The sequence below is a fragment of the Nycticebus coucang genome, chromosome 2 (assembly GCF_027406575.1).
Source record: "Nycticebus coucang isolate mNycCou1 chromosome 2, mNycCou1.pri, whole genome shotgun sequence".
Lineage (NCBI taxonomy): Eukaryota > Metazoa > Chordata > Mammalia > Primates > Lorisidae > Nycticebus > Nycticebus coucang.
Window position 1 is genome coordinate 101,020,293 of NC_069781.1, and position 23,464 is coordinate 101,043,756.

The following is a 23,464-nucleotide window of genomic DNA, read 5'->3' on the forward strand; positions in this document are numbered from 1 at the left end:
CCTCTGAAATTCTTTCTTCTGCATGGTCTAACCTGTTGCTGATACTTTTCATTGCATCTTTAAGTTCCCTAATTGACTGCTTCAGTTCCTTCAGCTATGCTATATTCTTCCTATATTCTTCTTATCGTTCATCTCTTATTTGATTCTGTTTTTGGATTTCCTTTTGGTTATTTTCCACTTCATTAGCAGTTTCCTTCATTGTTTCCATCATTTCCTTCATTGTTTTCATCATGTGTATTCTAAATTCCCTTTCTGTCATTCCTAACATTTCTTTATAGGTGGAATCCTCTGCAGTAGGTGCCTCATGGTCCCTTGGAGGAGTTGTTCTAGACTGGTTCTTCATGTTGCCTGGAGTTTTCTGCTGATTCTTCCTCATTAGTGATTTCTTGTATCTGTTTCCTTGCCCTAATGTTCCTTTCACATCCTCCTGCTCTTTAAGTTCCCGTGCCTGTGGACTAAGATTTCGATGAGTCCTTTTGGTGCAGGACCAGAAGGATGAGAAGGTTGAAGAGCAAGAAGGGATGAAAGAAAGAAGAAAAGAACAAAAAGAAAATAGAGAAAGGAGAGGGGGTAGGTAAAAGGAATATTGACAAAAATAAGAGAGGCACAGAAAGAGGGAGACAGAGCAATATAGGTGTACAGTAGGGTAATTTGACATGACCTTAAAAAAAACCCAAACTCTAGGGATGCCCGGTTGAGTGGTTCCCTTGATGTCAGCAGCTCTTTGCTAACCTGATCAGACACAGTACCCCACCTCCACCAAGTAGAGAGGAAAGACAAAAATGCTATAAATCAAGCCAAAGCAAGTAAACAGAAAACTTTACAGGGTAAAATTGGATGAAAAACCAAATAATAGGGGCATAAACACTAGCAAAAATGACGTTCTAGTTATTGAAAAAGGCAGCAATGGGAAATTGTATTTAAACTAGAAAAATTGAGAAAGAAAAAAATTTGTATAGAAAAGGTTGAAATTAAAAAAGAAAATAACAACAACATCAAAATAAACAAAAAACAAACAAACAAAAAGAAAAAAAACAACCAAAAACAAAGCAGTATATATATTTTGTTGAATATTTTCTGGGCAACAGGTGGTCTTCTGTGGTGTGATATGTTAATCACAATGCTGATACGACTGGAGGCCTCTGCTGATATCTCAAACCCCACAGGGTAGACACACTAGATCTCTCTTCAGCCCTCTTAAAAGGCACTTTAAACTTCTAAACTTGCTAAGCAGAAGCTTTCCCAGGAAAGTGCTTGTTGCTGGAATCACTGCTGAAGTGGCTATCCACTTACCCAGTGTGCCAAAACCGGTCTCACTCTGCCCCTGAGGTTTAAGGCTATAAAGCAGCTCAGTTCCCGCCTTTAGGCTGCTCAGTCACTAGATTAAGAGCTCCCACCCGATCCTTGCTCTGCAACCATGAGGGCGGACCTTGCTGGGGCAGTTCTCTCCCAGTGGCTTCCTGCAGCCAACAGCCAAACACTATTAGCTCTGTCCAGCTCAGCGGCTCAGTCTGGGGCCCTAGACAATGCCCAAAGTTCTCTCCACTCCTGCTCAAGCTCTCCCCAGGGCAGTTCAACTGAGTCCCAAGTCCAAAAACACCAAAACAGTTCACAGGTAAGACCTTTCCAGTTTGTAGTATCGCTGCTACTGTACTTATAGGTGTCGGCGGGATTAGGCCAATTGAACGCACACGACCACTTGCCAGTTTTCCACTGTTTTTGTCCTCCTCTTGGGGTCCAGAAGTCTCTCGCTAACTACCTTTATCCTCAAAGGGATGATTATAGGCAGATCCCACCAGCCAGAGATGCCTGGAGTCTTATCTCCCCAGACTCACGGTGCCCAGATGCAAGGAAGCTGTTACTCAGCCACCATCTTGCCCACTGAATGTTTTTAATTGGCTTGTCAAAGATCAAATAATGGTAAGTAGCTGGGTTCATCTCTTGGTTCTCTATTCTGTTCCATACATCTACCTCTCCATTTTTGTACCAGACAATGCTGTTTTGATCACTATCAACTTATAGTATAGTCTGAGGTCTGGTAGCATGATTCCTTCTACTTTATTTTTATTTCTGAGTAATGTCTTGGCTATTCAAGGTTTTTTCTGATTCCATATAAAACAAAGTATTATGTTTTCAAGATCTTTAAAGTATTACAGTGGAGCTTTAATAGGGATTGCATTAAGGTTGTATATTGCTTTGGGTAGTATGGACATTTTAACAATGTTGATTCTTCTCAGCCATGAGCATGGTATGTTTTTCCATTTGTTAACATTTTCAGCTATTTCTTTTCTTAGAGTTTCATAGTTCTCTTTATAGAGATCTTTCACCTCCTTTGTTAGATAAAATTTCAAATATTTAATCTTCTTTGGCACTACTGTAAATGAAATAGAGTCCTTGACTGTTTTTTCAGCTTGACTATTGTTGGTATATATAAAGGCTATGAATGTTGATTTTGTAATCTGAGACGCAGGTGTATTCCTTGATCACTTCTAAGAGTTTTGTAGTAGAATCCCTGATGTTTTCCTGATATACAATCATATCATCTGCGAAGAGTGAAAGTTTGGTCTCTTCTGACCCTATATGGGTACACTTGATTGCCTTTTCTCCCCTAATTGCGATGTCTAAGACTTTCATTACAATGTTGAAAAGCAGTGGAGACAATGGGCACTCTTGCCTGGTTTCTGAGGTGACTGACCAGATGATTTCAATTTAACACCATTCAATATGATATTGGCTGTGGGTTTGTTGTAGGTGGGCTCTATCAGTTTAAGAAATGTCCCTTCTATACCAATTTTCTTAAGTGTTCTGATCATGAAGGATGCTGGATATTATCAAAAGCTTTTTCTGCATCAATTGAGAGAATCATATGGTCTTTCTTTTTTAATTTGTTTATATACTGAATTATATTTATAGATTTACGTATATTGAACCAGCCTTGAGACCCTGGGATAAAAACCACTTGGTCATGGTGTATAATTTGTTTGACATGTTGCTGGATTCTATTTGTTAGGATCTTGTTGAATATGTTTGCATCTATTTTCATTAGTAATATTGGTCTATAATTTTCTTTCCTTATTGGGTCTTTTCCTGGTTTAGGGATGAAGGTGATGTTTGCTTCATAGAATGTGTTGGGTAGTATTCCTTCTTTTTCTATATTTTGGAAAAAGTTGAGTAATATAGGTATTAGTTCCTCTTTAAAGGTTTTGTAGAATTCTGATGTGAAGCCCTCTCGTCCAGGGCTTTTCTTTTTAGGGAGATATTGTATAGTTGATGCTATTTCAGAATTTGATATAGGCCTGTTCAACATTTCCACTTGATTCTGGCTAAGTCTTGGAAGGTCCCATGCTTCCATGTATTGGTCAATTTCCTTCAGATTTTCATATTTCTGAGAATAAAGTTTCTTGTAATATTCAGTAAGGATCTTTTGATTTTCTGAGGAGTCTTTTGTTATTTCTTCTTTACCATTTCTGATTGATGAAATTAGAGATTTTACTCTTTGTTTTCTGGGAAGGTTAGACAACGGTTTATCTATTTTATCGACTTTTTCAAAAAAACAGGTTTTTGATTTATTGATCTGTTGTATAATTCTTTTGTTTTCAATTTCATTTAATTCTGCTCTAATTTTGGTTATTTCTTTTCTTCTGCAGGGTTTGGGATTGGAATGTTCTTCCTTTTTCAGTTGCTTGAGAAATCCCATTAAATTTTTAACTTTCTCTCTTTCTTTTCTCTTGAGGAAGTCTCTCTTAGGACTGCCTTTGCAGCATCCCAGAGGTTCTGATAATCCATGTGTTCAATATCGTTTTGTTCCAAAAATTTGGTAATTTCCTTCTTAATCTCATCTATGACCCAGCAATCATTCAGCATAAGGTTATTTAGCTTCCATGTTTTTGTATGAGTATGCAGATTCCTGTTGTTACTGAGTTCAACTTTTATTCCATGATGGTCCAAGGAGATGCAAGGAATAATTTGTATTCTTTTAAATTTGCTGAGGTTAGACTTGTGACCTAAGATGTGATCAATTTTGGAGTATGTTCCATGCACTGATGAGAAGAACGTGAATTCAGTTTTGTTAGGATGAAATGTTCTGTAGATGTCTGTTAAGTCCAAATGTTGAATGGTTACGTTTAAGTCTAAAATTTCTTTGCTTAGCTTCTTATTGGAGGATCTATCTAACACTGCCAAAGGAGTGTTAAATCTCTGACTATTATGGAGCTGGAGGAAATCAAGTTGCTCATGTCTGTTAGAGTCTCATCATGTTGAGTGTTACCCTTAACAAATATAAAATGACCATTCTTATCTTTCCTTACTGTTGTTGGTTTAAAGCCTGTTGTATCTGTGAATAAAATTGCAACACCTGTTTTCTTCTGATTTCCATTTGCATGAAATATAGATGACCATCCCTTCACTCTGAGTCTATATTTATCTTTTAAGGTAAGATGACCCTCTTGTATGCAGCAGATATCTGGCTTGAGTTTTTGTATCCAGTCGGCCAACCTGTGCCTCTTTAGTGGACAGTTTAAGCCATTCACATTAATCCAACCTGTGCCTCTTTAGTGGACAGTTTAAGCCATTCACATTAATTGAGAATATTACTAAGCCTGGTAAAATTTTGTGTATCAAGTTTTTTGAAAGTCCAGTGGACATTTTTAATCTTTTGGCCACTGAGGAAGTTGGAATTTGATCAAAAGTTTCTGAGTGAATTTACTTTTGTGATGGAGGATTGTACTGGTCATTATGGAGGATAGGTCTGAGAATATCCCAGAAACCTGGTTTAGTTATGGCAAATTTCTTTAACATGTGAATATAATTAAAGTATTTAATTTCTCCATCATAAATGAAACTCAGTTTAGCTGGATACAGGATCCTGGGTTGAAAGTTATTTTGTTTTAGGAGATTAAAAGTCGATAACCACCCTCTTCTGGCTTGAAAGGTTTCAGCAGAGAGATCTGCAGTCATTCTAATATTCTTCCCCTTGTAGGTTATGGTTTTCTTGCATCTGGCTGCTTTCAGAATATTCTCCTTCATATTAACTTTAGTGAAATTAATTATGATGTGCCCGGGGGATGTCTTATTCAGGTTGAGTCATGCTGTGGTTCTGAAACTGTCTGCTATCTGAATTTCAGAATCTCTTGGCATGTCTGGAAAGTTCTCCTTCATAATCTCAAGAAGAAGAGTCTCTGTGCTTTGCGAAGCAACTTTGTTACCTTCAGAGATTCCTATAAGGCAAATATTAATTTTTTTCTAATTATCCTAGAGCTCTCTGAGAGAATTATCCATTTTTGCTCTCCATTTCTCTTTCTCTTTGAGAGTTTGGGAGAATTCAACGGCCTTGTCTTCAATGTCACAAATTCTTTCTTCTGCTTGCTTTATTCTGTTGTTAGAATCTGAGGGATTGTACTGATTTCTCAGATCTTTGAGGGCTGCAAATTCTTGTCTCAATGTATCAAAATCTTTGGTGATTTTATCTTTGAATTCGTTGAATTCTTGGGACAACTTTTGAAATGCTCCTTGAATTTCTAATTCCAACTTTACCTCAGTTCTATTAATTTTATTTGAAATCCAAATTCTCAATTTGATTTCTGATATCTCAGCTACTTATTTATGAATGGGATTTTCAGTTGTGTCCGCCATATTGTTCTTTGGGGTGTTGATCAACTCTGGTTATTCATGTTACCAGAGTTTTTCCACTGATTCCACCCCATTATCATTTTACACCATTTGGCTAGATGAGCAGATAAGGTGATGTTGCATTGGGGGGCTCCAGGAGTAGTGATTAACCAGCCCTTTGCCCAAGATATGGGACTGGTGTCTATACCTTTTGCCCTAGAGCTTTGCAAAGGACCCATACAGTGCTACGGCCTGAGATGCTGGGGACTTACTTGGTGTGGTGGGGCTAAGTGGCTCTGTCTTGTCTTCAGCTGGTCTCTGTCCTACCCTAGTGAATCAGTTACTCTGGGTTGAAGTCTCAGTAGTGGGGAAATGCCAGCAATTAAGCCACCTCGCCCCCCATGGGCAACAACTGGAATAGGAAAATTAAACCTTCCCACAACCACACACCCAGGGAACCACTTTGGCTAGTCCTTGGGTGATTGGTCTAGTCTAAGAGATCCAAATCAATTGTTCTAGTCAGTACCCAGTCTCAAGTGGGAGAGTTCAAATGGTCTCCAGCAACTAGATAGCAGGCATCTGCTGGCAGCTTGAGTATGACTCGTTTGGTGCCCTGTGAAGTCAGAAGGACCTCCCCCCCCAGCAAATGAATTAGTCTGGGAAGGTTGATGCCTCCTTCCCCACCTTGCATCTCTGTCACACCTAGTCACTGGTAACCCCACAGCGATGTGACCCAGTTCCCTCCAATGAGCAGATGCTCCTCCAGGGGTTTGCACCTGCCTGAGACACAGGGAGATCTATGTCTCCTCCACCAGGCCTCCACACTCTGCCACCATCGGGCAGGGGGAGCTGAGGCCTGACAATCTCAGGTGGTTAATGGAAGCTAGGGCAGTTCACTCAGTTTCAGCCCTGCCCCAATTGATGTTGCTGACACTTATATTTTCACAGAATTTGTGATTCTGTTCTCACTATATTCCCCTGCAGACCAGGCACTGTTTGAGTTCACAGAAACTGAGACTCAGTCCCAGTCTATGCTGCTGCCCAGAGCTGGTGTGTCCATCTCTGCTGCAGTGTGTGTTTGGGCAGGTGTGGTTAGAGCTCACACTTGGCTCTGAGTTCCAGCCTCTGCCCGCCTGCCTTTGTCTCAGCTATGATCCCCTGAGGGCTGGGTGCTTCTTAGGCTCACTAAAGCAGTCCTCTGACTCAGCCCCAGCCTGGGAATATGCTGTCTCTGTATGCACATCTTCTATTCTCCATCCATGCCGTGCCCCACCCTGGCAGGTACCACCTCAGGCATACCCTTTACTCATGGGGCCTGTGTTACTGTTCCAGATCTGTTCCATCAGTGTCTGCCACCAGAAAAGATGCCTGGCTTTCTCTGGTTTCCCAGAGAGATGGGGAGTATCTCTCCAAAATATCCCCAGGGGTGTGAGCCCTATTGTTCCCACTGCTTGCCACTGCTGGTCTCTGCTGCAGGGCACCACCTCACCCTCTCCCATACGGTTCCTTCAGTCCACCATCTTCTCCTTACCCCCCTACCACAGAATCAGCACAGACCTGCAACAGTTCAAGAACCTGTACACTTCTTGAGAAAATTCCCAATAATCTGGACTTCATGGGGGACAGGCTTCCAGACCCGGGGTTAAGAGTGGAGGGGAGTGCTGGGAGTTCAGAATTGCAGGTAGAAAACATGTCCAGTTTTAAATAGCTTTATGCCTTCCAGGAGAGTGCCATGGCACTCTAGTAGGGGAAGGAGGTCTGGTTTTTAGAGGGTCTCTCCTGTGGGATAAAATGGGAGGATGTTTAAACTCTGCTTCCTTGTTTGTAAAAAGTATACTGCGAGCCATTCTCTTGGGGGAGGTGACTCTTGTCCACTTGGATGGATTTTGTACCTATTGTTTCTATCGTTGGGGTCACAGCTCAGCTCAGCAGAGTTCATGTGTGTTCTTCAAGCTTCTTTCTTGGCTCAGCTCCAAACCATCAGCTCACTTGGTAAACTTCTGTCCTTTAACTTTCCTTCTGGATGGGAGCCTCTGTGGAAAGCTGGCTCCAGTCAGCCATCTTGCCTCTGCCCCATTCCAAATCATAATTTTGGATTGAGTTTCCTGGCAGCCAAAAGAAGAAGAGAAAGAAGAGAGTCACTCATTTTTCTTTATTTGTAGAGGGGAAAAATAATAATTCCTTAGGTGAAGACTCCTAGAATCAAGACCTACACAACATTTCTTTCTTTCCTTTTCTTTTTTTTATTTTGAGACAGTGTCTCACTTTGTCACCCTTGGTAGGGTGCTGTGGTATCATAGCTCACAGCAATCTCATACTTCTTAGACTTAAGTTATCCTCTTGCCTCAGCCTCCCAAGTAGCTGGGACTACAGGCACCTACCACAACACCTGGCTACTTTTAGAGATGGGGTCTGATCTCACTATGAATCAATCTGGTCTCAAACTCCTAAGCTCAAGAAATCCACCTGTCTGGGCCTCCCAGCGTGCTAGAATTACAGGCATGAGGCACCACACCTGGCCTACGAAATTTATGTAGTTTTTATAGATGCCACTTGAGGTTGGGGTGCGTAGAGTTTTCAACAATATCCCTAGGATAATTCCCAAAGGAAGGTTAAAATGAGATCCAAGATAAAAAGCTAAAGGCAAAAAAAAAAAAAAAAATCAGAACTGTATGCCCAGCATAATTGCAACTGTGTTACATATGCATACACCATACTCCAACACTTACACTGGAATGAAATACCCTGAAATATTAACTGTGTTCTTTCAGAGAGGTGGGATTATGGCTAATTTTCATTTTCATTTTACACCACTAAAATTTAATGTCCTTGAGAGGGTAAAATACATCTTTTTTTTTTTTTTACTACTTTTGACTACTTTGCTTATTTTGAGCATGACTCATATATAATAGATGCTAAACAATCTCAAAAAATTTTAATTTCTCCTTTTCTAAAATAAGTATTATTTTTAATAGGACAAATACAATTACTATTAAAATGTGTATGTGCATATATATGTATGTATATAATCTATACTTGTGTAAATTCTATCCACTGATTGATAAATAATGTATATATATGGGAATGTGTACATCATATAGTTCTAATCTAAAGCATTTTGCTCCCAATATCAAGCCAATGAACCAGGAACAACAAACTTTAGTTATTTCCTTTGCTCAGTAAAGAATATTTGGAAGTATGTCTATGTCCAGAATAATTTTGTTTTATTTTATTTTATTTTTTTGAGACAGTCTCAGTATGTCACCCTTGGTAGAGTGCTATGGTGTCACAGCTCACAGCAACCTCAAAAGCTTGGGCTTAAGTGATTTTCTTGCTTCAGCTTCCTAAGTAGCTGGGACAACAGGAGCCCGCCACAACACCAGGCTATTTTTTTTTTTAATTCAATCATAGCTGTACATTGATATGATCATGGGGCATCATACCAGGCTATTTTTTTGTAGTCATCGTTGTTGTTGTTGTTGTCATTGTAGTTGTTGTTTGGCGGGCCTGGGCCAGGTTCAAACCCACCAATCCCGGTGAATGTGGCTGGCGCCCTAGCCACTGAGCTACAGGTGCCAAGCCAATCGTTTTAACTTTACACTTTCCCCATTACTCTCAACTTCCACACCAAAAAATATACTGAGATAAGCAGGTAGATACTGTAACGCAGGAGAATAAGTTTGGGCATTTATTAATGAAATATTTTCATAGAGATAAAGTTTTTATTTATTTCATACACATATATATTTGAAATGAAGTCCTAAAACATTATCAGGATTCTATCACAATTTCATTTGGTAATACATGTGACACACTGTGATCCTCGCGGAGAAACTGAGACCCAGTCATTGACAAAACTCTTTGATTTCAATGGTGGAGGCCACTGCTTTAAGCAAAAGATATTCTAATTGACTGAATCAGGAAGCTGTGTATACACACAACTCCTGGCACAGTGAGATCAATGGGCTCACACAGTATTATCAGGGCTCTTGGTCTGTGTCAGTTTATAGAAGGGAGCCCTGTTGGTGAAGGAATGAATGGCCTTGGAGTGGGGGGTACTCTGAGGTGGTGGGAGAGGAAAGGCAAGGGCTTGGTTGGGAATGGAGGGTAGGTCTGGGAGGTCTTCAGGTCTGGTGAGTTATGGGAGATGGCATGTGGAGGGGTTTCCGGCAGATGGGCTGGTGGAGGGATTCCTGGAGGGCTTGCTGAGCGGGCTGAGGACCAAGTGCCTGATGACTCTGTCTGGGAAACCAGAGAATCTGAACATGCTGTAGAGGAGGCATCATCGTCCAGCCGCTGCCGGAATAGCACCTTTATGACCTCGAAGGTTGCCCTGTCACACACATCACAGAGCGGGTCTGGACACAGCACTCGCCGGAAGTTCATAAAGTCCCGATCCTTGCCCCAGGGCCTGCAGAAGAGGGGAGATACGAAGGTGAGGCAGAGACTAGAACACAGAAAGGAGGGCTTGCTGGCCTAGCCTGGCTGGGGCCACCTGAAGCCTGCACCCCCACCTGGCCCCCACCCATGACTCCACAATACACTTACCCATTCCCATGGCTATAGGCTCCCCTGACGACACCAGCGTGCCCTGAATCCCTGACATGCATAGAACACGCCTTGAAAAGGGACCAGGAAAGAGAGGGGGGGATTAGTCACCTCGTGAGAATGGAAAGCATCGTCCTCTCCTCCTCTACTTCCCTCGGGCACCTCCTCCGACCTGGGAAACCAGGTGACGGGGCGACAGGTGAGGAAGGTAGAAGTAAGGACCACAGGAGTCCCTTCCTGGGAGACGCTTGGGATAGTAAACTCTGACAGTCCCCAAAGCAGCAGACAAGGTCAAGTGTCAACAGTAATGTTAACAAGGTTCACGTGTGTGTGGGGCCTCATTTATAAAGTACTTTCATGTTCATCCCTCATGATGTATAAACCCACCAGGTGCAGCACAGGCAGCAGGGGTCACCTCAGAGAGGAAGCTGAGCTCCTGGGAGTCAGGGGACTTACCCAGAGTCGGGAGACAGGATTCTGACTCCAACCTAGGGGTGGTCCCCCGTCACCACCTCTCATGACCACCTACTGGGCAGCACCCAGGGCCACAGACGGGCAGAGCAGGGACTCTGAGAAGTGTCTCAGGTTACATTATCTTCCCAGGAGCGCCTCCTCTGAGGGCTCTTCCCCAGAGAGACTGTGTCTAGCAAGTGACTTCCTCAGAGATCAGGGACCTGGGACCTCACAGAAGGAACAGGAAGGCTTCCCTCCGAGAGCTGAGGTCGAGTAGGCAGAACCTTACTTACCTGTTCTCCTTCCACCTCTCCCTGTCTTCTGGGCTTTTTCCTGAGGCTGGGAACAAAAAAAGAGAGGCTGGGACTCACGCCTCTTACTCCACTCTCTAGGAAAGCAGTTGTCAACTGTATTAAAGGGTTGTGGCATCAGGAAGGTTGAGAACCACTGCTCTAGGAATTGCAGGCACTCTTTATCCACAAATAATGTGATTCTTCACTTTAATTGATAGAATATCAGTTCCTTCTGTCAATTTTAAAAAATAAAATATTTCCACATTTTCCTTCTTTGAAAAGCTCAAAGGAGAATTGTGTGTGAAATCCCCACTTGATGCTTTCAGAAGTCCTGTGCTCATGGAGGACACAGAGTCAGAATCCAACAGTCACATCTGCTCCCTCAGCAGAGGACCCTGTATCCTGGGGACAGAGTTTGGAAGCTCTGGACATTGCTCTCCTGATCAGCGCAGCAAGAAGGAAGGCTTGGTCAAGTGACACTTGCCATGGTTATGTGACTCTCCATCAAGTGTCAGGAGCCTGTTCACAGAACCCACGCTAAGTGTGCCAACCCAGGACCACAACCTCACTGTATTTGGGATTTTATCCAGGAACCTTCCACTACACCCAGGTTGAGGTGGAACCTTAGTCCTCCTGAGCCCCTAGCCCTGCCCCACCTCTTCCTCTAGCAGAGTCATGTATCTACCAATCTCCAGGCCAACCAGCTCATTTAGAAACGTGGGGATAGAAATGGGAAACAATGAAGAATCTCTCCTGGGTGTTCCTTACCTTTTTATCTTTATGGTCCCAGGCTGTTGACAGGAATGAATTCATGACTAGGTACGTCACATACATAAAGGTTAATGCCAAAAAACCCAGAAATGTAAATTGAGGGTCCAAATTTAAAATGGTTGAGTGTAGGCTCCACCATAATTCAGGATTACTATTCAGAGAAATGAGAATACTGTCCATTCTCTCAATAGCTATGCTGCCTGAAGCAACTGAGGGCTGAGGGTGCCAGGGCTTAGGTATATATGGTCCCAGGCCTGCATCACAGAGCACAGGAGTGTCAGAGAGTTTCTGAGGGTGAGAGGGGATAGCAGGAGGAGGGTGTGGCCACTATCCTGCTCCTGCTACCAACAGCCCAGCAGATCCATCCACCCTTCCTAGGCCCTCTGCCCCTCCCATCCCGTTTTCCAACTTTACACTTCTTTACCTGATATATTTGCCTCAGTGAACTTTTCTTTCTTTCATCCATCATCCAGATATTACCCGAGCCCCTGTTACCATGCAGACCCTTAACTTGGACCTTGAAAGTCTGAAATATTGCCTGGAATTTCTGCTTGTTCCAGACATTAATAGTCTCAGGATAACACACATTGTCGCATTCATGTTATCTACAGAATGCTTTTGTACCATGTTATCTACAGAACCCTGCGATGAAACCTAAAGTTCTTTTGCATTTATTTAGTTGTAAGAAGGTTGATAGCAAACTTTTTATTTTAAAGTCAGTCTTTTTTATTCCCAATCAGAGGGGTTGCTTCGAATAATTAAAACTAGTAATTCCTTATTCAATATCTTATTCATTATTTAATAATTTGTATATTCAATAAAAAACTAAGTACAAAACAATTTTATTTAGTTAAAATAAAAATTTGACTATAACTGCAGTGATCTTGGGGATAAATTTGAAGGACTTATATTTCTGGAGTTAGTGAAGCTTAAACTGTACAAAAGACTTTTGGGACATGCTTCACACACATGGACACACACACACACACATCCTTGATAATTCAGTGATTCAATTTGCAAATCCAGGAATCTTATCAATTTCTTCTTTTATTTCAATCTTTGATTCATTGTGTTGTCCACAGTTTTTCTAATCTCTGAAATAGAGTCCCTGCCCTCTACATCAACTAATAGATATGTAGTGCCCCCAAGCCAGGCATAGGTAAAGCTATTGACTCTCTCAGTCCTTGGTGGCAGGGTGGGACCTAGGAGGGCCAACGTGTTAAAAAAGGGTGGCACCTGTGGCTCAGTGGGTAAGCTGCTGGCTCCATATACCAAGGATGGTGGGTTCAAACCCAGCCCCAGCCAAACCGCAACAAGGAATAGCCGAGTGTGTGGTGGGTGCCTGTAGTCCCAGATGCTCAAGAGGCTGAGGCAAGAGAATTGACTGAGCCCAATTGGAGGTTGCTGTGAGCTGTGATGCCACAGCATTCTACCAAGGGTGACAAAATGAGACTCTCTCTCAAAAAGAAACAAACAAACAAACAAAAAGTGTTAAAGCATCTAGGGCTCAGGGTCTATACCTCAGTGGTTAGGGCACTGGCCACATATATTGGGGCTGGTGGGTTCAAACCCAGCCCGGACCAGCTAAAACAACAGTGACAACTACAACAAAAAAATAGCCAGGCGTTGTGGTGAGCACCTGTAGTCCCAGCTACTTGGGAGGCTGAGGCAAGAGAATCACTTAAGCTGAAGAGTTTGAGGTTGCTGTGAGCTGTGATGCGATGGCACTCTACCTAGGGTGACATAGACTGTCTCAAAAAAAAAAAAAAGCAGAACCTAGCCTTCAGCAGCCTCCCCTGACTATCCTAAGGGGCACATAAATGTGACCTTTCTCATTTAATAAATATTTACTTCTGGAAACTAGAAGAGAGAGACATCTGTAAGTTGGAGCCTCTTGACCGTATAGTGCAGTTTTAGCATTAGGCTAAGAGATTAATGCTAATCAATGTAGAAAAATCATCCTAAGTTTTATTAGCAGTTAATAAAACAATCTTTTTCTAGGAAAACAGAAAAGCAGACAGTAACACAAATGTTTTTGTTCAACTATAATAGATGCTTTCTGTCCTTGGATTTTAATTTTTTGTACTAAAAATCAAAAAAAAGTTCATGCCCAGTCTAAAATACAGAATGAAATTTGTATAAAGATGTTTATCCTGGCTGTATTAACAGTAGGTAATGATGCCTGAGTGTTTCATGGTAGGAGTTGGGACCTGACGTTATTGCAGAACTATGTCGCTATGAAAACTGATGTTTCTAAAAAGCTTCTAATAACACTGAAAAATAGCGATATTGTAATCTTAGGGAAAAAATTACAGGGTATATACAATTGAACACTTCTAGGATTTCAGCTACATTAAAATCTGTCTAGAAACAGCCAAAGGGAACAGAAACTTCCATTGCTTCAAATTGCCTGAGAGCCAAGGGGCCCGTGGCTGTGGAGGGCAGGCCAGGAGGATATTGGCTGCTGACCCTCAGCACAGTTACGGGAGCTGAACCCTCAGTCATCACTGGCTGGTTCCTTGTGAATTCTAGTCAGAAAATCCTGTGACTTATCATAACAAAGATATTTGTACCACAATGTTTATTGCAGCCCAATTCATAATTGCTAAGTCATGGAAAAAGCCAAGTGCCCATCGATCCACAAATGGATTAATAAATTGTGGTATATGTACACCGTGGAATATTATGCAGCCTTAAAGAAAGATGGAAACTTTATCTCTTTCATGTTTACATGGATGGAGCTGGAACACATTCTTCTTAGTAAAGTATCTCAGGAATGGAAGAAAAAGTATCCAATGTACTCAGCCCTATTATGAAAGTAATTTATGGCTTTCACATGAAAGCTATAACCCAGTTATAACCCAAGAATAGGGGGCAGGGGGAAAGGGAGGGGAGGGAGGGAGGAGCTGGGCGGAGGGAGGGAGATTGGTGGGATTACACCTGCGGTGCATCTTACAAGGGTACATGTGAAACTTAGTAAATGTGGAATGTAAATGTCTTAGCACAATAACTAAGAAAATGCCAGGAAGGCTATGTTAACCAGTGTGATAAAAATGTGTCAAACGGTCTATGAAACCAGTGTGTGGTGCCCCATGATCGCATTAATGTACACAGCTATGATTTAATAAAAAAATTAAAAAAAAATAAACAAAAAGAAAAGAAAATCCTGTGATTTAGAGGCAGCAGCCCTGGCCTCACTCTCAAGTGACTGGCCTTCCCTTCTTGGAAGATGAAATGATTCTCATCCATACTGGATGTGACACAATCTGATAGCTCTGCAGAGCTCCTGTGGGGCTCAGGCTGGGGCTGGGGACTCAGAATCTGAGGCCTGAGGGTGGCACCAAGTGGGAGGGGCAGAGCGGAAGGAAGTTCTCCCGATGTTCTGTTTGGTCATTTTAATTTTGGGAAACACTCTCACAGCTGAATCAGCAGGAATCAAGGCTCTTCGCCAGAAAAACAAGCATTTCTGGCCAGAGAAAGGTGTAGCCCTCCCCACACTCCACACACATATATGCACTTACATACGCATGAACACACAAACTTGCACACACGTGCACTTACACATATATACACATGCACACACACACCTATTGCACACATACACACCAACTCAATTATACATGTGCACGCACATATGCACAGGACACATACACTTCTGTACATCTACACAAATGTACACATACAATATACATGCAGACACAGGTATACTCATGACACACATTCACACACATGTGCACACACAGTATAACATGGCATACTTAGCAGAGCAGTGTAAAAGGTCCTCGGGCCTGACACTTAGTCTGAATGATCCATGACTGAACTGCGGGATCACATCTACATCTTTTAATGTCTTTGTTTCTTGTCTCCAAAGAGGGTGGTAGAACCAAGCCATCTTCAAGATCTTAGTTGTGACATTTGCACCAGAATGTTTATTGCAGCCCAATTCATAATAGCCAAGACAGGGAAACAGCCCAAGTGCCCACTGACCCATGAATGAATTAATGTGGTATATGTACACCATGGAATACTATGCAGCCATAAAAAAGATGGAGACTTCACATCTTTTATCTTTACCTGGATGGAGCTGGAACATATTCTTCTTAGTTAAGTATCTCAAGAATGGAAAAAAAAGTATCCAATGTACTCAATACTACTATGAAATCAATATATAAACACCTACACATTCATATGAATGGCAAAACATAACTATAGTCCAGAAAGTAGAAGGGAAGAGGAGAGAGAGGAGAGGGGAGGGGGGATATGGGAGGAGGGAGGGTATTTGGGGGGGAATCTCACCTAATGTGCATGATGCAATGGTACATTTCAAAACTATTAAGAAATGAGTATAATTGTGATGGATGAGTTACTTAGTTCAATGTAAGCATTTCACATTGTATATCGAAGCAGTACCCTGAACCTCATAAATGCATCAATGTACAATGTTATGATTTAATAAAAAGTAATAATAATAATAAATTTAAAAAAACAACAACAAAATAGATCTTAGTTGTGAAAGTCTGTGACTTCAGTGGGAAAGCTGGTCTCATCCACCCACAGCTCACCTGAGCTGCTTCTCTATACCCAGATGAGGATTCCATGGGCTTGAGATATAGCCCAGGGCACCTTCCAGGCCACCCTCACCTGACCCCTGCCCCTGAGACTGATGGTGTCAGGAACAGCCCAGGACCAGCCCAGGATCCCTGAGGACCTCTCCCCAACCCCCGCCATGCCCACACAGGTGGAAAATTTGTTGGTGCGGTGGCTCAAGTCTGTAATCTCAGAATTCTGGGAGGCCAAGGCAGGAGGATTGTTTGAGCTCAAGAGTTTGAGGCCAGGCTGATAAAGAGCAAGACCCCATCTCTACCAAAAATAGAAACACTAGCTGGGCATTGTGGTGGGCACCTGTAGTCCCAGCACCTGGGAGGCTGAGGCAGGAGGATCACTTCAGCCCAGGACTCTGAGGTTGCTGAGAGCTTGGCTGATGCCACAGCACTCTAGCTGGGCAGCAAAGTGAGGCTCCATCTCAAAGAGAAAAAAACAAACAACAACAAAGAATTTGTTCCTGGAAGGGATTAGTAGCTCTGTCCTGGGGCATTTCCTGGGCTTCCTTTCTGCACAGTGGAGGTGGAAGGGGACTAACTGCTCCTTGAAACCTCCTTTCAGGGGTGCCCTTGGTCCACTCTCTTTGGCCGGAGTGTATAGCTGGGGCAGTCAAACCTGTCCTTCTCCTTGGCCCACATCTGGAAGCTGTGGAGTTTGGCACCTCCAGCCTCTCATCAGCATGTGACTTTTGGTTTCAACAACAATGTCTGACCTCACCCTCAGGAAAGCCCAGCCACAATCTCTGGAAATAGCCCTGAGAGCAACTTCCTCAGACAGCTGTGGAGCTGGGGCCTGGTTGGTGAGGAATGATGAAACATAGCTCACTACTCACTCCTCCTAAACAGCCTTCTAAACAGCGTGGGCTGAGTAAGTCCTCAAGAATCCAAAGTCCTGCAAAGACTGTGGCACCATCCTGTGCATGAATTCAAATCAGAAAAAAAAAAATTAACTGTAAACAGAGAAGCCAAAGAAAACTCTCACTTCTTCCCCTAAACGACCACTTCAAAGGGTTTGTTTGTTTTTTTAAATCCCAAGTTCCAAATTCTTTCCAAAGGCAAGCTATTACTTTTTTATCCCCCCTTTGGGGAGAGGCTCAGCTTTGCTGGGCTGCTCTAAATACAGTGGGTAACCTCGTCCATTAACTCTGGCAGCTTTATTGTTAGCTGGACATTTTTAGAGTCCAGCTTTACCTTTTACCCCTTATATAAAAGTTACAAAATATGCATAACATAAAACTTACCATTTTAACCATAGGAACTGCCCGGGTCACTGGCATTAAACACATTCACATTGCTGTGTAACCGTGACTAATTCATCTCCGGAACACTGTTATCTGCAGAACTGAAACCATCCTTTTACCCTTAATGAAAGCCTTCCACTTCTAGGCTCAGATGTTCTGACTGCCCTCTGGCATCCGGCAGAGGAACCTTTATGCAGGAATAGCCAGCTTGGCCCTGTTCTTTGGAGTGGCTTTTCAGGATTCAGAAGACTGGTATGGACTGTGGGCATTGATAGGCCAAATGTACTCTCATGGTTTCCGTGAGTCCTGCAGTTGTCATTGTGAACCCCTTTTTACAGAAAAGACCACCGCCATTCCCCCCAGAGATCTGATTCTGTTTAGAATGGGTGAGAATCCAGATTCTGAGACCACTGGAAGTCCCACAAGTGCCCTCAAGACTACACCATAGAGGCTTTGGGTCCTTGGGATGCTTTTGTCCATACTGGAGACCTCAGACACCCCAGGGTGACCCAAGATGGGACTTGATACCCAGAAGCAGCCATACCACAGCCAAGGGTGATGAGGAACATGTGGCCTGAGGATGTTTCACAGAAATTCCAAGAGAAAGGGTCCGTGACTGGCTTTTCTTTCAGGCTCCCAAGTCCTTGCATCTTCTGATTCTTAGGTGGCCACAGGAGCTACTGTCTGGTTTCTTCCCTCTTTCAGTGGGCAGAGCCGGCTACACAGGTGGGGCTTTGCCAGTTTCAGCCTGACCAGTCTCTGGTATAGAAGACCCCAGACTGCCTCATGCAATGTCCCCAGGGCATCTCCCATGATGGGCAGTGAGCTCAGTGATCCTTAAGCTCTTGACGTTTGGGTTGTAATGGTTCCCGAGTATGACCACAACACCTTCAGAGCCCAAGGGCCCCGCCACCATATGCTCAGTCTGCAGGAACACTCTTGAGATGCTTTGCATTTCTCTGCCCAGCACCCTCCCCCATTTCCTTCTTCTGTTATCAGAACCTCCTTCTTGGACAGAACTACTACCCCCCAACATCCACCCAGGGTCACTGGGACCAGCCCAGTCCTAGTAACTCTGTCTCCTCAAGCCGTTGATATTTGCACAGGGACAGCTACGTGACCCAACTGGTCCAATCAGAGTCTTCCTCTGGAGTTTTACATGCAGATGCTCTGGTTTTAGCTCCCCTGTGCCATATCCCTGCAATATGAAGCTCCTTTCAAGTAGGAGAGAATGAGGCCAACACTTAGAGGAGGAGTTAAGACAAGGAAAGGAGATTCCACTCCGTAAGGCTCCAGTATTTACGTTTCGGGGTAACCCATTCTGGGTATTGCTATAGGTAGTTGTTAACTTTATTCATTACTATTTCTCTTCTCACTAGAAAAGTAAATCATATTTCTTGTGGACAATTTGGGTGAAAAAAATGAACTTCAAAAGTAGCTTGAATTTGAAGAGGGGCAACAAGTTATGCAGCTTTTGCTATAGGTTTTCTCTTGCTCATGGCGCCATCCCCTTCACTTTTGCATAGAAATAGCAAAGCTTCTTGTGTTCCCCAGTGTCCAGGCTCAAAGATTCCATTTGGCTTTTTGGTTCACCCAAAGAAAATGAAAGGGGCTCCTTTCTTTAAAATAAGAAGAAATGTGAAAATCATCTGGGCTCTTTGAACTTCCCAGTGTTAGTAATAATTAATCACCTAAATAAAATGGGTGTTTTCAACCCCTGAGCATTTAGGCTTAATGATTTCTTGCATTTCAGATGGGTCTGTCTTAAGATATGCGGGATGATGGGAAGTGATAACACAACAAAGAAAAAGAAATCATTTTGAATTAAAGACTAACAAAAGTAATGCAACAAGCAACGGTTTATTAAAAAAAAGAAACAAGAAAAAACTTAAACTTTCTTACGACATCTTATAGATTAAGTAAAAATACCAGTATTAATATATAAGTATATACATAGTGCATATGTATATATACATATTATATAACATTAACATCACATGCTTCTCAGGACAGAAGAATTAGGACACATTCCCTCGTATCAATTTAAAACTTGATCACAATTTAAAATCACTGAAGAAAACTTGCCTTCTTTATTTTCTATGTTGAGACTTCAAGTACAGGAAGTTATCAAACCAGGATCTAAATGTGGAAGCCATCTGCTATACACCAATTACAACAGACTGCCACAAGTGATGAGTCAGGGACCTTCTGAATTCTTACAGGGCTCTCCCTAACCTTGCAACTGTGTCAACTTTCTACCTGAGATGAGAGGGAATGATGAAGCCGACAGTTGGTAGGTTTCCTGTGGACATTTACAATGACATTGAAACTAAAGAAAATGACAATGTCTTCTCATAGCAACAACACTGACCATGAAATCACCCTGGAGGAAGATCCCTTTCTCTCCTTTCCTTGCCAAACGAAACACAGAAATCGCTGGAAAGAATAAAAATGAGAAAATTCAGGGTGAAGCACCTCTGGCGGTGATCAGCATACAGCAGGGACAGAGAGGTAGCGTTTCCTTGGTGACAGCTCCTGGCTGACTCTGACGATTTCAAACACACCCTCTTCTGCAAAAGGCACTCACATAGTGTCTGTTTATAAATTATACAGTGGGATTCCATACGTGGGAGTTTCTCCTACAAATATAAAAGAGAGAAGCTGAGGAGGAGATGGTCTAACAAAGCAAAGAGTATACGAACTACACACTTGGGATAAATGTGCACTTTTCTGTTTTTAAAGGACAATCCATATTGTAGCTAAAAAATTTTCATTGAAATGTTAGGAATTCCAGTAGAATTCCAGTAAAAGCAAAGTACTGGAGGACTAGATGGCGTCCAAAACACGGAGGAGCTACACTAGCTTTTCAAATGGCCAAAGCCAAGGGTCTGCTCAGTTCTGGAACTAGAAGACGGCCCACAGACAAGAGAATGGGAGAGAGGGAGTGGGGCAGCAGGGGCCAAGGGCCAGCTGGAGGGAGGGGCGGGCGGCCCTCGGGATGGGGTGAGGGAAGGAACGCCCTGGGCATCTCAGGTGCAAGGATGGGCCGCATCTGCTTTGCTCTGGGGTCACAGCTCCCCTCACCGGGACACCACCGAGCTAATGGAATTGTAGGAGGTGCCGCTGTTGCAGCTGGAGGCGTAGGCCTCCGGGCCGTTGCCCTCCAGGTTGATTTTGAACACAGAGGACGCCTTCAGCAGAAAGTCCGCTGCATCCCGGCGGCCCAGCTCCCTCAGTTTGGACATGAGGACGCCCACCGTGCTGTCAGGGTAGGAGGTCCATTCCCGCAGCAGGGCGTGCACCGGGCTGGGGAGGAAGTCCTTGGCAGCCCCACCGCTGTTGTACTTTGCCACGAGGTCCGGGAGGCCCAAGTTCATGGCGAGCAGGCACCAGTCCTTCCCCATGGGGTCGGGTGGGTCCAGCAGACGACTCAGTTTCCTCCGCGTCAGGAGGTTCAGGTCCGACGCGTGGATGTCCATGCCGAGGCTGGCCTGCGAGTAGACGTCGTGGCAGCCAAAGCACATGATGCTGCTGAAGCTTTCCTTGTACCCACCCATGGTGTTGGTCAGGGAGGTCTCCTTGAGGGTCTGTGCCCGGAAGAAGTCCCGCGGCTGGTAGATCATGACGGGCTCGTGGTGCTCCCGCAGCTGCTGCGGGCTCAGGTAATGCTTCACGGTCAACAGCCCCGGCAGCGTGGTGGCCATGACGGTCTCGATGGTGCTGCACACCGAGTCCAGCAGCAGGCAGCACTTGACCTTTTCCGTCTCCAGCCCACGCACCTGCACCTCCACGCCCTGGCCGTGGTTGACCAGGAGCACCAGCAGCTCCGCCCCGCGGTTGGCGACCTTGCAGCCGTTCACCCACAGGCGGATGTCAGCGTCCCCCTCTGCGCTCTGCTGGTGGATCCACCGGCACAGGTTCACCTGCACCTTGTGAAAGATGCCGCACGGAAAGGGGGCGAGGTGCTCCACGGGCACGATGCGCACGCCGCCGTACACCATCATCTCGTCCTCCTCGTCGGCCCAGGAGCGGTGCAGGTTGTCTGTCTTGATCAGCGCGGGAACGTCCACCATGGTCCCGCTGCTCAGGTCCCGGGCGCAGATGTCCATGGCGTCCAGGATCTGCAGCAGCTCCTCCACGTCGCTGTCGGGCACCAGGCGCTGGATGTCCTCCACGGTGTAGCGGCCCCGGTAATGGTGCAGGGCCCGCGGGGTCTCCACGGACAGCAGCTTCCCCAGCACGTTGGTGCAGAGCCAGCGGGGGTCCAGGAGTAGCACGTCCTGGACTGTTTCGCTCTGCATGATGTTGATCTGCCAGAGGGGAGGACAGACAGTCAGGCTTAGGGAAGGAGCCCTGGCCGGGGGTACCGGCCATGAAGCAGGAAAGGGCCTGACCCCAGTGAGAGCGTCTGAGCAGATGTTCTGAGGGGTGACCCAGGGTGACTCTCAAAGAGTTAACACTAAGTGGAAAAAGCATCATGGTAGTGTCAGAAGAGAGATTGTGGACAACACCTACCCTTGAGTTTTCACAAAGGTCAGGGAAATGAAAGAAAAAAATAGAAATGGCAAGCAAATGCAGTGAGTGATTTTAGACTGGATTCTGAATCCCAAAATAAATACATACATAAAGAAAAGTCAACGTACAAGAAATTACTGGGACAAATGGCAAACTCTTGCAGAGGACTATATATTCGATCACAGTACTATATGGATGTTGTCTTTGGGGGTGTGATGATCAATTATATTGGCTTATGTGGGAAAATATCCCCCTTAGGAGATGTGGGCTAAATTATTTAGTGGAGGAATGTTATAGTGTCTGCAAAATAAATAAATAAACAAACAGAAAAGAATCCAGCAAATGTAGCAGAATGTAAACAATTGGTCAATTTAAGTACAGGGCACATGAAGGAGGGTTCTTGGCACTACTCTTGCAACTTTGCTGAAGTCTTTACATTTTTCAAAAGATTTTTCAAAAAGGATTCAGAAGTTATATTCCATTATGCAAATTATAATCAACCATACAAAAAGGTCTGGAAAGGTAGGCTGTCATGATAACTGTTAGCCCCAGAGAGGGGGAGAGCAATGAGATGGGGGATGGTGACCAGAGGTGACTTCAGGTTTATGGTTATTTCCTTAAAAAATCATAAGTCAGAGGGAAAAAAAAAGTGGCTAAAAACAGAAGTAACTTTCCCTTCACCCAACAGTTCCACATCCTGTCTTCCCCCTGTTCCAGGTGGCCACCCAAGGTGGACTCCTTCCTCCCAGGGAGGCTCAGACTCTGTCTGTGCACAACAGGAGTACTTTTCCACCCACAGCCTGGCTTAAACCTTGCACTTGCCTTCTGTCTAGGATTCTGTTTAAAAATTAGCCTAGGTGGAACAACTCGCGAAGGGGGAGCCAATATCTATGAACTATTTGACATGCATTGGGTGGAACACCCTTTGCAATTTCCTCCTAAAGACTTCTGTCTGCGTAGCATCACAAAAGACAGAGATTGAAAAGCTGTCCCCCAGTGGAGCAGAGTGAGGAGGTGACACAGCTAACTAAATGCAGTGTGGCCCTGGACCAGAAGGGACACATCAGAAGGGCTCCTGGGGAAATGGGAGTGAGATCTGCAGATCAGAGACCAGAAGAAGGTGGGACTGTGGGAGAGCTGGGGCTGGGGGAGGGGCACATGGTGCAGACGCCCCTTTATTGTCATCCTTCTTTAAGTCTGTTGTGTACTGTGAAGTCTCAGGGCAGAGAGGGATGATGGCAGATAAAGCAGATTATATGCTGCCATCTAGAAAGGCGCTGGTCAAATGCTAGAATGCAAGGGAATTCTGTGAAAGGAGTTTCTTATTACAAAGAAAACACTTTTTAATATCCAGCAGTATCTTATAATCTACGCTTTGATCCCTTGCCTGTCTTTTTCCTGGGATTCAATCATTTAAGGTATTACTAGAGGAGTC

The 23,464-nt window shown here is 44.0% G+C and overlaps 2 protein-coding genes across 6 annotated transcripts in view; both read right to left on the reverse strand.

Annotated features, from left to right (window-relative positions):
- LOC128597901 (fructose-1,6-bisphosphatase 1-like) overlaps nucleotides 1-16,400 on the reverse strand; it is a 35,705-nt gene extending 19,305 nt beyond the window's left edge. Inside the window, exons 1-3 of the mRNA XM_053608332.1 lie at nucleotides 16,314-16,400; nucleotides 10,156-10,226; nucleotides 9,667-10,018 (exon numbers count right to left, since the gene is read on the reverse strand). Coding sequence (XP_053464307.1) covers nucleotides 9,667-10,018; nucleotides 10,156-10,226; nucleotides 16,314-16,400 — 510 coding nt within the window. The remainder of the gene's footprint in view (nucleotides 1-9,666; nucleotides 10,019-10,155; nucleotides 10,227-16,313) is intronic.
- A 2,955-nt stretch (nucleotides 16,401-19,355) lies between these two features.
- DAPK1 (death associated protein kinase 1) overlaps nucleotides 19,356-23,464 on the reverse strand; it is a 188,088-nt gene continuing 183,979 nt past the window's right edge. For all 5 annotated transcript variants that reach the window (XM_053577437.1, XM_053577434.1, XM_053577436.1 and 2 more), the window contains exon 26: nucleotides 19,356-21,824. In XM_053577437.1, coding sequence (XP_053433412.1) covers nucleotides 20,595-21,824 — 1,230 coding nt within the window. In that variant the 3' untranslated portion in view covers nucleotides 19,356-20,594. The remainder of the gene's footprint in view (nucleotides 21,825-23,464) is intronic.